At 38.5% G+C, this 14574-nt stretch overlaps 1 protein-coding gene across 2 annotated transcripts in view; it reads right to left on the bottom strand.

Annotated features, from left to right (window-relative positions):
• The window catches only part of LOC110093927 (polyadenylate-binding protein 2), a 51663-nt gene extending 37367 nt beyond the window's left edge, over positions 1 to 14296 (bottom strand). The window contains exons 1-2 of one of the 2 annotated variants that reach the window (XM_028694748.1): positions 14042 to 14296; positions 13847 to 13949 (exon numbers count right to left, since the gene is read on the bottom strand). In XM_028694748.1, the coding sequence (XP_028550581.1) occupies positions 13847 to 13949; positions 14042 to 14161 (223 nt within the window). In that variant the 5' untranslated portion in view covers positions 14162 to 14296. The remainder of the gene's footprint in view (positions 1 to 13846; positions 13950 to 14041) is intronic. The other variant, XM_020818989.2, reaches the window with a different exon arrangement.
• Positions 14297 to 14574: the final 278 nt, after the last annotated feature.

Raw genomic sequence — 14574 nt, 5'->3', positions numbered from 1 at the left:
AAGAAGCACATAATTGTGTTTGTGAGAACCGATCATTAAAAAGATGTTAGAGGCGTCCGTCTTGAGGCGCGCTTCGATTCAAGGTGAAACTTACGCGCATGGAGGCGTAAGCCTCAACCGTTAGTGAGACTTACGATTTTTTTGGACAAGGCATACGTTTTAAGGCGAAATGCCTCGAAGCTATTTGAGGCACTGCCTCATTCATTTAATTATTTATTTCCTTAAACTCGCACGAATCTACAAGTATAATATGTTTTAGTGCGTAGCTTTATTTCGACTTCGGCTGAAATAAAGTTTTGCGGCGTCTGCTTCGTCTTTTGTCAACAACACTCCTATCGAGTCTCTACGCCTCCTTCGGCAACAAAATTGTTGTCGAATGTAACAACCATTCTTTGTTTCAACCTCTGCTTCGTCTTCTCTTTCTTCGTGTAAAGTAGAGTTCTGAAGGAGTCCCGTCACAGCAAAGGTGAGGAACTTTCTTCCGTTTCAAGTTCTGCTCCGACTTCGTTTGTGTGAAGTACAGTTCTGAGCGAGATGATCTCCCATCACAGCGAAGGCGACAAACTTTCTTTCCTTTCAAGAGTACATTTATACTTTTAATTTTTAGTATTTATGTCCAAGCTTCCTACTTAATATAGTTTTCATTTTAATGTAGAACGTCGTTGGGCTTAATTTTGACATGATGATCATGAACTAAAAACATTTGTAGTTAAAGTTTTTTGCCTAACTTGTTCAGCTTCTGCATGCGAGCGTAATTGGAGCACCTTCAATCAAATTCATACAAAGATAAGAAATTGATTAGCCGCAAGATGAATGAACAAACTAGTATATGTTATGTTTAGCAAAAAATTAAAAGATAGATATCTCAAATTACTGAAGTAAAGAAATACTGATAATGAATTAGACCTTTTACTTGTTGATGATTTACAATCTGATGATGAATGAATAACTCCTAAGGAAGCTGATGTTCTTGAAATTGAAGCCGAAGGAGAAAATCATGTTAATGAGGACAATAAAACAATCACTGTAGATATTGAAAAGTCTATTGAATTGAGGTTATCTTATACTTCCCAAGTATATAAAATAAAGAAACAAAGTGAGAATGGAGCTTCAAAAAAATTCAAAGATAATCTTAAATATAATGAATTATTTTTTATGTTATTAATTTATTGTTTCATTTTAGAACTAATGAAATGTTAACTAATATACGGAATAAAGGAAAAAAATATGATAGATGAAATAGATTTTAAGGATGAATATGATATAAATTATGAGGATTCTTTTGAAAACAATCAAAGTGATGATGAGACTGTCTTAGATCTTGATCCTAACAAATGAGAATTTATTTTAAATCTTGTGTTCCAAAAATATTATCTTCGAACAAATCATTATGTTCATAATTTACTTAATATTATCTTTTTTTAATTATTTATAATTTATAAAGTAATTGGATCTATTGTTCAGAGTGATGGTGAAATAGATGGGGATATTATTAGTAGAATTCAAGTTGGATGGTTGAAGTGGAGGAATGCATCGGGCTTGTTATGTGATAGAAATGTACCCCTCAAACTTAAGGGAAAATTCTATAAGATGGTAGTGAGGCCTGCAATGCTTTATGGTGCCGAATGTTGGCCATTAAAAGAGAAGCATAATACTAAGTTAAGTGTGGCAGAGATGAGGATGCTCAGGTGAATGAGTGGCTTTACCCTTGGAGATAGGGTACAAAATGAGCATATACGTGAAAAGGTTGGAGTTGCTCTAGTAGAAGATAAGATTAGAGAGAGTCGCCTTAGATGGTTTGGTCACATAAAACGGCGGCCTTACGATGACCCGGTTAGGAGAGTAGAGGCATTAGATTTGACTTATGTTAAGAAAGGTAGGGGTAGACTTAAAAAGACTTGGTTAGAAAATATTAGGAATGAACTTTCTTTATTAGATTTAAACGAGAATTTGACTTTTAATAGGACACAATGGAGAAAAAGGATTCATGTAGCCGACCCCACGTAGTGGGATAAAGGCTTGATGTTGTTGTTGTTGTTGAGGCTTACGCCTCGCCTCAAGTCTCAATTTCACCTTTTAAAACCTTGGTGCGAACATTTGAATGTACTTCTTTAATAATGTGATTCTTTTTAATGTGGAAACTTCTCAATCCTATTTTAACATGCCATTTTATAGATTTATGTGGTTGAGGCCTTAAAACACTTCCCATTTATGAACTTAGAACTTGGATACTAAAGGAGGCATTGAACAACACCGAAAATATTTTTAAGGAAATTAAGAAGCTATGGATATAAAGCAAAGTCACAATTATATTGGATGCATAGTGTTTTTTAAATTACATAATAGGGTGGTCATTCAGGAAATTGAAGAGCATCTTTGTGCCCAAGTTGTCAACGACAATATAAATGGATATAAGGCAGCAAAAAAAATTTTTTGAAGGAGAAAAGAAGCATCTTTATTTGACTCCATGTGATGCACATTGTAATAGCTTAATACTCTAGAAACTTAGGAGCTTGTCATAATATAAGAATGCTTTAACAAAACAGAAGAAACTAAACAAGTTTATTTATAATTATAGTTGGGTGTTTGCTTGACGAGGAAATTATATAAAACAACTCTTTAGATTTACATCCACAAGATCTTCCATGAAAAACTTAACTTCGTAAAATATCCTAGAAGCAAGGCAAACTTTGAAAGTTACGTTCACTTCAACATAGTGGTTAAGTTATGCAAGGGCAAAGAAATCTGAAGGATAAGAATTAAGAAATTTAATTTGAAATGATAGCTTTTTGACTAAGTGTAAGTTATGATATCATAAAAAAGCTTTTGGCTCATTTCTTGAGAATGGCTGATGCGGAGAAAAATCTAGTTGATAGTAAAATGCTTTGGTGGAGATGAGGGAATCTACAAGAAAATTTGGGAGATCATAGATAAGAAATAGAAGCTTCGATGGCATCAATATTTGCACACAATGACGTATTATCTAAATCCTTAGTATCAATATAATAATAACAAGCCAAATAATCTTAAGATTAAATTTGGTCAATATCATTGGGCAGATTGAATGAATGTGTTGATTCAACACAAAGAGGAAAAGTTGATCTCCAACTTGTATCTTTCAAAAACAAGAATGAATTTTTTTTATTAAAAAAAATTAAAGATACCATAGTCAAAAGCTTTCCTATAAAGTAAAATCATAGTTTTTATAGACACTAGCTTGTGATCTTTATTGGTTAAACTTTTTTTTTTTTTGAATTTGTATAATATGCTCATCCTTTAAAATAAAAAAAAAATTGAGTTATGGATTCAATTCAGAGGAAGAACTCTCAAATTAAAAAGATTTGCAGTTAAAGTGTTGGGACTTTCATGCTCATCATTCAGGCGTGAGCAAAATTAAAGTACATATAACTAAGTTCATACCAAAAAATAAAATTACTTGACTACCTTAACGATGAACTCATTTGCCAACACAACCTATAACAAGAAATTAAAAGTAGACATCTGATATAAAAAGTTTTGAGGATGATGAAGATTCCAAGATTATTACTATTCTGTCATCAAATGAAACATGGTTTGTAGATGATGAAAATGGTGTTTCACCACCGTAACTTCATGAGAAAGATCTCAATGTTGACTTTTAGATGGAAGAAGGAAAAAAGGAATAAGAAAATCAAAAATCGACAAGAAAATAATAGAAAAGATTACTATTAAATTTTATGTAATATAACTTATAAAAGGTTTATATGATCATGGTATAAAGTAATTCTCTAATAGAATTTATTCATTAGGAACAAGGAAGGTTACTGAGATAGAAAATGAAAAAGATCGGGAGGACGTTGATACAAGAGAGGATGAGGGAGGAGACAAGAAAGTAATTGCGACAACGGTTCTAATGAAGAATCCATATGTGATTGGAGTGGGAAAGACTTTAAATTTTGAATCCCAATTCATAACTAGTTTATATTTAGGGCATGCTTACATGCTCATTTTAAACTTCTTGTTTATGTTTATTTGTTAATGTTTTCTTATTTACCTTAAAATTCTTTATTATTATTGAGAGCAAGTATGACTTTTATGATGTTATGCTATCATTTAAAACTATTACCTTAAATAGCATATTTTTCATATTTTTAATTTATTTTATAATTTTATTTCAAGGTTTATGCCTTCAAATGTTTTGAAGGTTACACTTTGCCTCAAGAAAAAGAAATGCCTTAATACTCAATCACACAATTTTAAACCTTGGGTTGGTTTGTGTGGATGACTAGGGAATGAGTTGCAAATGAATTTGAATAATTGAGAAATTTCACATTCATGAGATCAAAAATTTTGTTTGAATAAGATGGGAAATATTCTCTTTTGATACAAAAGTTTTGGATAACATGAACGATTGTGTTATAGCATGAGGACATTCTCATTATTCATGCTAGAAGGTGAAACTAAACCTCTTTTTTCCTCAAGCTACAAGGGTAGATTTGGCAAAGTCTCGAGAATTATTGGCCACCCTCAACAATACAATTCAACTACTTTCTTCTCTTTGAACCAGAGGGGAGGCTTCAGGAATGATGGGAAAAAACTCCATTCTTAAGATTCTCCCATCATTTAAGTTTTTACTTGAGCAGGAACTTGTACACTTATTCTTGTTCCACTATCTAACTATATTGCTGATTATATTCTTAGCAACTCCTTTCTATTTCATCAAAGATATCAAGTTGTTGCAGTAACGAGTTAAAGTGTTAAACATAACGTGACCTAGTCATTGTATTGTTGTGGGTTTTGAAGAGTGCTCTGTTAGGCCGGCCCCTCATGGGCCGGCTAGACCGGTCCAACATGGACCGGTCCTTACTTACTCCAGGCGGGCCCCACATGGGGTTTAATTCAAGTGTTGGAGGAGGGAAAGCCTTGGGGCCCATGATGGGGTTTAATTCAAGTGTTGGAGGGAAAATTTGAATGGAAGGGGAGGAAATTTGAATAGAAGGGGATTTTGGAGTTAAAGAAGGGGAAAGGAGGGATTTAGGTTTTCATCTTGTATTTGGGCTGATTTTTTGGATCTTCTTGGAGGCTTGGGCTCTAGTCTTCTTGGCTAGAGATTTTTGGAGTTCTCTTCTTCTTGAATTGAAGAATCATGTATGTTTATTGTTTTCTTTCATCTACTAGTGGAATACAAGTGATTGGCTTGATTTTCTTCAGATTCCTACTCAATTTCTTGTTGTTTTTCACTGTTTGGGGTTGTTAAACTGCTGCAAACAGCAGTTTTGTTGTTGTTTTCTCTCCAATTTGGGATAGAGGCTCTTGCGAACTCAAGTATTACCTTAGGGTTACTTGCGAACTCATGTATTTCCTATCAATTTGGTATCAGAGCACTATCTTGGGACCACTGGAGGCTGAAAATCTATAATTTCAGCAGTTTTTGCTTATACAAAGGAATCGCTTTGGTGCCGCATCGGAGGAATTATGGACGGACAGAAAGTTGAAGTCTTGGAGGGAGAAATAGGTCAATTGAAGACAGATTTTGAGGAGAAAATTTCAGATTTTCAAAGTCAATTTGTGGTCGTTCATGAAAAGATAGATGGAAGGTTCGCCGCCTTGGAACATTTGATGAAGAAGATGCAAGAAAACAAACAAAAACCAGCAACATCGAAATCGAAGGAGACCACCGGCGTCCAGGGAAGGGGAGGTATTCCGAACCCATTCAGGGGGAGGGAATATCCGGAAGTGGAGGTTCTCGAGGGAGAGGATGGAATGCCTCTGCTGAAACCGCTCTCTATGGAGGAGATGAGCATGGGATATGAAAGGAGGGGCGCTGATTGTGTTGGAAGAAGGAAAAGTATACCATCGGGGTGCTGATTTTGGAGGATGGAGAGGGGAGTACGATGAAGGGTTTGGGCATAATCGCAGGAGAGAGGACCTTGAAAATTGGGGAGCACCACCCTCTAGGAGAATGAGAGGTTATGGAGGATTCCGGGGGAACGGTGGTCATCCAAGTGTGAGAAAACTGAAGATGCCCATCTTTGAGGGCAAGGACGGCCATGGCTGGATCTACAATGTGGAACGATACTTTGCCGTCAATGGGTTGATGGAGGAGGAGAAGTTGACGGCGGCAGGATTATGTTTGGAAGGAAAGGCACTTGCATGGTATCAATGGTGTGAAAGGAGGGAGCCCACCCGAAATTGGAGGGAGTTCAAAGAATGTTTACTAGAACGTTTCTGAACCGAGAGGGGAGGAGACTTCTATGAGCAATTCTTTGCCTTGACTCAGGAAGGGACCGTAGCCAACTATCGCGATAGATTTGAGTATTTGGCCAGCAGATTAAATCATATCTCAGAGACGGCACTAGAGGGAAACCTTATGAAAGGGCTCAAACCGGAGATACGGGCAGCAGTCAGAGTCTGGAGCCAAGGAAACAAGGGAAAGCCATGGAGTTGGCACAACTGGTGGAACAGAGGAGGATGGAGAGAGTGGCTAGGTGAAGCAACTCAGGGGGGTCATATAAGATGACCACCACCTTTTTACCTCCGAGGGGACCAGCGCCAAGGAGCATGAAGGAGGTGCCGAATGAGAGATCCGGAGGAGGGGGGAATTTCAAGAAACTGACTCAGAAGGAGATACAAGAGAAGCGAACCAAGGGGTTGTGTTTCAGGTGTGATGAGAAGTACATGCCGGAGCATAGGTGTAAGGACCAAACTCTTCAGGTTCTCACCGTCTGTGATGACGAGGAAGCTGAAGAGGGAGGTGGGAGCCTGCTAGAATTGGAGGAAAAATTGCATCTTGATTTGGCAGAAGTATCCCTGAACTTTATAGTGGGATTCACTTCTAATCACACTATGAAAGTGAAGGGAGAGATAGCGGATAGAGAGGTAGTGGTATTGATAGATAGTGGGGCAACCCACAATTTCATTTCCACCTAGATTGTTGATTGGCTTGGGATGGAATTAGTCAATACAGGAGGCTATGGGGTGATGATGGGCACAAGAAAGGTAGAGATGGGTAAAGGAGTTTGTAAGGGAGTGGTGCTGATGATTCAGGGGATCAAGGTGATGGAAGACTTTCTTCCCTTGGAACTTGGAAGCACTGATGTCATCCTGGAGATGAAATGGCGATAATAGTTGGGAGATATCAAGGTGAATTGGGAGACATTGAGGATGGAGCTAATGAATAAGGGAAAGAAGGTGGTTATTCAGGGTGATGCGAGGCTAACTAAGACTGGGGTATCCCTCAAGTCTTTGATCAAAACCATAGAGGAAGTGGGAGAAGGATACTTGGTGGAGTTACATCGCCTGGAGGGGATCAGACTGGAGGAAGAGGGAAACATTCCCTCTTCAGTACAGACGCTCATACAACAATTCAACAAGGTTTTCCAACCTCCTCAGGGTCTACCACCACCAAGGGAGTTAGAGCATGTCATTACTTTGAAGGAAGGAGAGACACCGATCAGTGTCAGACCCTACCGTTACCCTCATATACAGAAAGATGAGATTGAAAGGTTGATCCGGGAGATGCTGGAGGCAGGGATCATCAGACCGAGTGTAAGTCCTTTCTCTAGTCCCGTCCTCTTGGTCAAAAAGAAGGATGGGAGTTGACGATTCTGTGTGGACTACAAAGCGTTGAATAAGGGGACAGTGCCAGATAAATTCCCTATTCCGGTGATTGATGAGCTCTTGGATGAGTTACAGGGAGAGGTGATGTTTTCCAAGTTAAACTTGAAATTCGAGTACAATCAGATCAGAATGAGGAAGACATACATTCCTAAGAAAGCATTCAGGACCTCTGCGACTTTTCAGTCTTTGATGAACAGAGTATTCAAGCAGTACCTCAAAAAGTTTGTCCTGGAATTCTTTGTTGACATTCTGGTGTACAGCAAGATAGTGGAGAAGCATCTTGGACACCTGAAGGTGGTTTTGGAAATACTTCAGGAGCATCAGTTGAGAGCCCACCTAAAAAAATGCATCTTTGCCCAGTTAAGTGTGGAGTACCTAAAACATGTGGTGTCCCAAGAAAGAGTGGCGGCCGACCAAACCAAAATTGAGGCAATGCAGAACTGGCTTCTACCTAGGAACATAAGAGAGTTGAGGGGTTTCCTAGGATTGACTGGTTACTATAGGAGGTTTGTGAAGGGGTACGGCACAATTGCATGGCCTTTGACCGAGCAGCTGAAGAAGGACAACTTTTCTTGTGGAAAGACAGCGACTCAGGCTTTTGAGAGATTGAAGAAAGCCATTACTACTATTCTAATTCTAACTCTACCAGACTTCAACCAGGTCTTTGTAATTGAGACAGATGCATCAGGATATGAGTTGGGGGTAGTGTTGATGCAGAACCACAGACCTAGAGCGTACTTTAGACAGGTGCTATCCACATGGGAGAGATTGAAGTCAGTTTATGAGAGAGAGTTAATAGCCATTGTCTTGGCTATTCAGAAGTGGCGCCCTTATCTTTTAGGTTGACATTTCATCATCTGAACGGATCAGAGGAGCTTGAAGTACCTGTTGGAGCAACAGATGGTGACTGAGGAGCATTAGAGATGGTTGTCCAAATAGGCTATGATTTTGAGATAAAGTACAAGCCGGGGTTGGAGAACAAAGCGGCTGATGCTTTATCCCGGTGTGTTGGGGAGCTCCAGGAGTTGGCTGTGTCTATACCTTTGATGGTCGACTGGAGGGCCATCAAGGAAGAAAGCATGTTGAATGAAGAGTTGCAAAAGATCAAGGAGGATCTGACGAAAGATGTTGTATCAAGGGAGGTTTGTGATGCCAAGAACCTCCATACACATTCCCCACTTGTTATAGGAGTTCCACGGCAGTGCGGCTGGAGGTCACTTGGGTGTGCAGAAAACCTATAGAAGGCTAGCATCTGAGCTTTATTGGAAGGGGATGCATAAAGATATTGAGAAGATGGAGGTAAGGTGAAGTGTGCCAGAGAAACAAATACATGGCCATGGCTCCATGAGGATTACTACAAAACTTGGCACTTCCAAACCGAGTCTGGGAGGAGTGTCCATGGATTTCATTGATGACCTACCACGATCAGAAGGATTCACTGTCATCATGGTGGTGATTGACAGACTTAGTAAGTATGCACATTTCATCCTCTTACGACATCCCTACACCGCGGTGTCAGTAGAAGCATCATTTATCAGGGAGGTGGTTAGACTGCATTGGATCCCTGAATCCATTGTGACTAATCGTGACAAAGTGTTCCTCAGCCAGATTTTGAGGGAGCTGTTCAGGTTGCATGGCACAACTTTTAAAAGGAGTACCGCCTACCATCCTCAGACCGACGGGCAAACGGAGGTGATAAACCGAAGTTTGGAGACCTATTTGAGGTGTTTTGCTTCTAAAACACCGCGAATGTGGGCGAAGTGGTTACCGTGGGCCGAGTATTGGTACAATACATCGTACCATTCTGCTTCTTAGTGACTCCTTTCAAATGATGTATGGAATGGATCCCCACACCTAGTGCACTATGGGAGGGGAAGTACACCAGTTTCTTCAGTTGAGCAGTACTTGGAGGAAAGGGACAAGATGCTGGAAGAGTTGAAGAAATATATGTTGAGGGCACAACAAATCATGAAAAAGCAGGCAGACTCACATAGGAGGGACATGCAGTTTGAAGTGGGAGAGAAGGTGTTCCTAAAACTACGCCCTTACAGGTAGAGGACAGTGACGAAAAAGAGGAACGAGAAACTGGCACCGCGATACTTCGGCCCCTATGAGGTTTTGGATAGGATTGGGGCAGTGGCATACCGATTGAATTTACCACCATCAGCCACCATACACCAGTGTTCCATATGCCTCAGTTGAGGAGAGCTCTAGGGGAGCATGCAGTAAGTGTAGAATTACCTTTTACACTGACTATGGATTTGGAAGTAGTCTTTGAACCACTAGAACTTACATAAGGTAAGATAAAGAGGGAAACAAAGAAGTGATGATTAGATGGAGAGGCCACCCTGAATTTGATGCTACATGGGAGCCATTTGAAAGAATGAAAGATCAATTCCCTTTATTTCACCTTGAGGATAAGATGAGTCTTTGGGAGGGGAGTAATGTTAGGCCGGTCCCTCATGGATCGGCTGGACCGATCCAACATGGATCGGTCCTTACTTACTCCAGGCGGGCCCCACATGGGGTTTAATTCAAGTGTTAGAGGAGGGAAAGCCTTGGGGCCCATGATGGGGTTTAATTCAAGTGTTGGAGGGAAAATTTGAATGGAAGGGGGGGAATTTGAATACAAGGGTTGTTTAGGGATTTTGTATGGGCATTGGAGTTAAAGAAGGGGAAAGGGGGGATTTAGGTTTTCATCTTGAATTTGGGCTGATTTTTGGGATCTTCTTGGAGGCTTGGGCTCTAGTCTTCTTGGCTAGAGATTTTTGGAGAGTTCTCTTCCTCTTGAATTTAAGAATCTTGTATGGTTATTGTTTTCTTTCATCTACTAGTGGAATACAAGTGGTTGGCTTGATTTTCTTCAGAATCCTACTCAATTTCTTGCTGTTTTTCACTGTTTGGGGTTGTTAAACTGCTGCAAACAGCAGTTTAGTTGTTGTTTTCTCTCCAATTTGGGATAGAGTTGCTTGTGAACTCAAGTATTACCTTCGAGTTACTTGCGAACTCAAGTATTTCCTATCATGCTCTTAATCTCGAATATGGTCAGGGTATTATCAACATTGAAGTTGGCCCCTTTTACTGCATCGCAAATTTTTTTGATTATTTTGTAGTACATGATATTTTCTCCAATTTGGTTAGTCATGGAATTTACTAGCCATGAATTATCATACTATTTTCCAACATCCATATTATGAACATGGGGACTTCTCGTTTAATGCATGAGCTGCTCTAGCAAGATATTTATTCCTCACCTTTCCACAGAAAAACATCATCACTTATTGAGACCATTGGATGAAACTTTGCCCATTAAGCTTGCTAAATGGTAATGGGAGGGGTAGAGGTCTCTAGCAAGTAGGTGTCATTGATTAGGATAAATGGGCCAAGACTAGATATCACCAAGTAGGTGCTTCCTCTATTGCCAACCATGAGAAGGAATGGACCGGATGGATGAGACTGTTAGAGCAAGAATAAGCAGGGCAAAATAAGAGGAAAATGTGAGGAAAAGCTAAGAGAGTTGCTCTAATACCATGCAGAAATATGTAGAAGACTTTGATTCAATTAATCAAGCATGGGAAAGTAGTAAACTGGGAAACATTCTCCTTTTCCTCTGGCTAACAAAAATAGGAGGTTAAATGGAAAAATTAACTTCCATAAATATTCCTTAAAAATACAACATTAACCACAACACAATTGTTTGAATTTGGATGAAAGTACCCGAAAGGACAACCAAAATAAATGTTGTTGGATATTTAATTTGCTTAGCCAGGAATAGGGGTGTAAGTGAGCCGAGCAGGCTCGCAAGCCAGCTCGAGCTCAACTCGTTCATGGACTCGTGAGCCGAGCTTATTGAGCTCATGCATCGAGCTCGAGCTCGTTTAATAAATGAGCTCTAGTTCGAGCTTGAGCCAGCTCGGCTCATGAGCTTGCGAGCCGGTTCGAATAAATATTAATATTTTTAAAATAATTTTATTTTATTTATTAAATTTAAATATTAAATAAATTAATAAAAAACACCTAAGTTTTATTTAATGTTAAACATTTCATATCCTTTTTAAATTTTGACTAAGTTTTAAAAATCTCGCTTAAAGTTTGAAAATCCCGCCTAATTTTTAAAAATCACGCCTAAATTTAAAAATTCCAGCCCATGGCTGACGAGCCGGCTCACGATCCAGCTCGAGCTCGTTTACAGTGAGACGAGCTCGAATTCGAGCTCGCTTTCCATCTAATGAGCCGAACTTGATAAGGGTCTAAACTTGACTCGTTTACATGCCTAGCCAGGACCAATCTCCGACTACTAGCTTATTGAGCATACTATTACCAGTACACGTTTGGTCAGTATGACGGGAAGCAAAGAATAATGTCATATCTAAAGTTGTAGGCATTTAAGAATTTTCCAATAAGAAAAGAGCTTCCCTCTATTAAATAAAAGCTAACTGTGGAATTGTTGCCTGAATTAAATTCAGCAAGTCTAGCACAAAAAGGGACAGAAAATAATCCCAATAAATCACCACCATCATCATTATTAAAGCTAGGAAACATCCTTAAACAGCTCTAGTACATAAAAAGTTATGCAGATCGCATTGATACTCAGTATTCATTTAGAAATTTGGCATAATTCAGGCTAAGTCGCAGTAATATTACACATGTTTGCATGATTACACTCATAAAATCATACTGTAAACCACACATTTGTGGAATTTTTATTGTTTTATCAACAGATGAAAAACAGTAATTACCAAGCATGCATAAGATATAGTAACCAATAAATTTACACAAAAGACATGAAATGATAGAGTAGCAGCATTTAAAACTTATATCATCATCATTAGCCTATCCTAACAATTTTTCATGATTTTATAAGTTATCATTCTCTATTCATTAATTTTGAGTGCTATAGATGTTAAAACTATTACAGGTTTTTTACACACTTAAAAGCGGTATAAATAGTTTACTAGATGCATAAATTATTAAATAAAAGAAAAAAGGAGTGAACCAACCATTCAAATTCATGTTCATCCATATGCAAAGAACTAACATGCAGTCTCTATCATATTTATAGTAAGAAGAGAAGCATGGATGACTTTTCTAACCCGAAACATATAACAAATTCGGTAAATCATTACGAAACTGTCAAATATGTGTACTAGGGAACATGATCAGAGTTTAATTAGTTAGTAAGCATAAGGAGTGCAGCCTATTCTTAGTGTGGTTAGTTTTTGGCATCACATTTAATCGTACTACTATTCCAAGTGTGATGTTAGAAATATGCATCAGATGATTGTCACAGCATTGTCCAGTTGAAAGGACAGTGCACTAAAGAATATTGTCAGCTTAAGAAATCAGGCAACTTCCAAATTTCTGTCAAACTAATTATGAGAGCAGCATTGCTGATAGCATTAGAGTATCATATAAAGCCAATGTTTTGGTGCCTCGTGTGGAGAGACAAGAGGCAATGAAGATTCATAAAAATGCCCAATAACAAGTACCTTATCAAAAGCAGCATTGACTTGAAAAAAATGATATAACAAAAGGAAGGCAATATTTAGTAACCACCTATGCCTGCCATAGCAAATAAGATCTCAAATAGCATATGGTATGGTCCAACAGTTATCCACTTTTATTTCATGATTTTCTTTCAAGCTATGTGTCTTGACTTTTAAGGGTGATTTCAAGGCATATGCCCTAATTTTTATGAGACAAAATTTTTTGGGGTAAAATTAATGAAGAGTAAAATGAAAAAGAAAAAGAATTAGACCCCAGAATTTCCTTCTTGGTTGAAGCCAGATTTTTTTTTTTAAATATGAACCAAAAATATATATACATTTTAAACAAACCCTAGCATTGTGATGTTAAGTGGTCTCAAAGGCCATCATGTAATCCACAAGTTCTATGTAATATCGCATCAGGAACTGAAACCAAAGAATCTCATGTATAGCATAACATTGCAGAGTCTGGTTCTAAGAACTCACCAGCCCTCTCACGTCTTTGTAGCTGAAAGACACCTTGGAGCACACATTTTGCCAAAAAATTACCATTAAACACATTTCTATAATCTACAGTTTAAAAGTAAAGATTCCCATACCACTCAATGATGCTGAGCAACTAAACAAAAGAAAAGAAATGCCTAGAAGTAAAAAACATAACCTAGATTGGGTACGACGAGCATAGAAATAAACATATATTTTGATACACAATTTATTATAATTTTAAACCCCTAAATGAGGAGAGATAGATGGACAGATACCCTGGGCGACACCCATTTCATTCTCAACCCTAGTATGCATCTCGCGTAGTGCGCCCGCCTCGTCCTCAATCAGTTTGAGCTTCTTCTTCATATCCTCTAGGCTCTGCGGGAACAAGGAACAAAATATTGATTTCAGGCATGGACAGCAGGTTGAAGTAATGATGGTAGGGATAAAGAAGGGATAGACGGAGACACCTGTTTGGAGGAGAGGTGATCAGTGTCGGCGAGGGGCATCACTTCTTCTCCGTCCATGTCAGCGATATACGGGATCTCTCCACTGTAGACCTCGTGTTGCTGCTCCGCGAGCTTATCCATAGCTTTCGCTCTGCCGCTATTCAGCTCCGTCAGTCTCTCAAATCTCTCGAGCGCGCGCGCAAGCTTGCTCCTTCTCGGATAGAACCGAAGAGCGGACGGGTCCGGAGAGGACTTATTTGGATTCAGGGTTATTCAATCACGCTGTTTCGTTTGGGGGAGCTAATTTATTATTATTATTATTATTAAGGTGATCGGTTATGGAATTATTCTGATAAAAATAATATTTTTAAAATTTATTATACACAAGTATACATGCTGAATCAAGTAATTAAGTGGTAGGTTAGAGTGTCGAACCTACGAGAAAGTATGATTTCTAACCATCAACTTAAATAAAATTAGATAAAGATAATGAATACACTAATAAATATAATGTTTTGGATAAAATAACATATTTTTTCTAATCATTATCTTTT

This window comes from Dendrobium catenatum, unplaced genomic scaffold, assembly GCF_001605985.2.
Source record: "Dendrobium catenatum unplaced genomic scaffold, ASM160598v2 fragScaff_scaffold_542, whole genome shotgun sequence".
In the NCBI taxonomy this organism is placed as follows: domain Eukaryota; kingdom Viridiplantae; phylum Streptophyta; class Magnoliopsida; order Asparagales; family Orchidaceae; genus Dendrobium; species Dendrobium catenatum.
The sequence above is the reverse complement of the archived record's forward strand: the minus strand, read 5'-3'. Positions and strand labels throughout refer to the sequence as shown.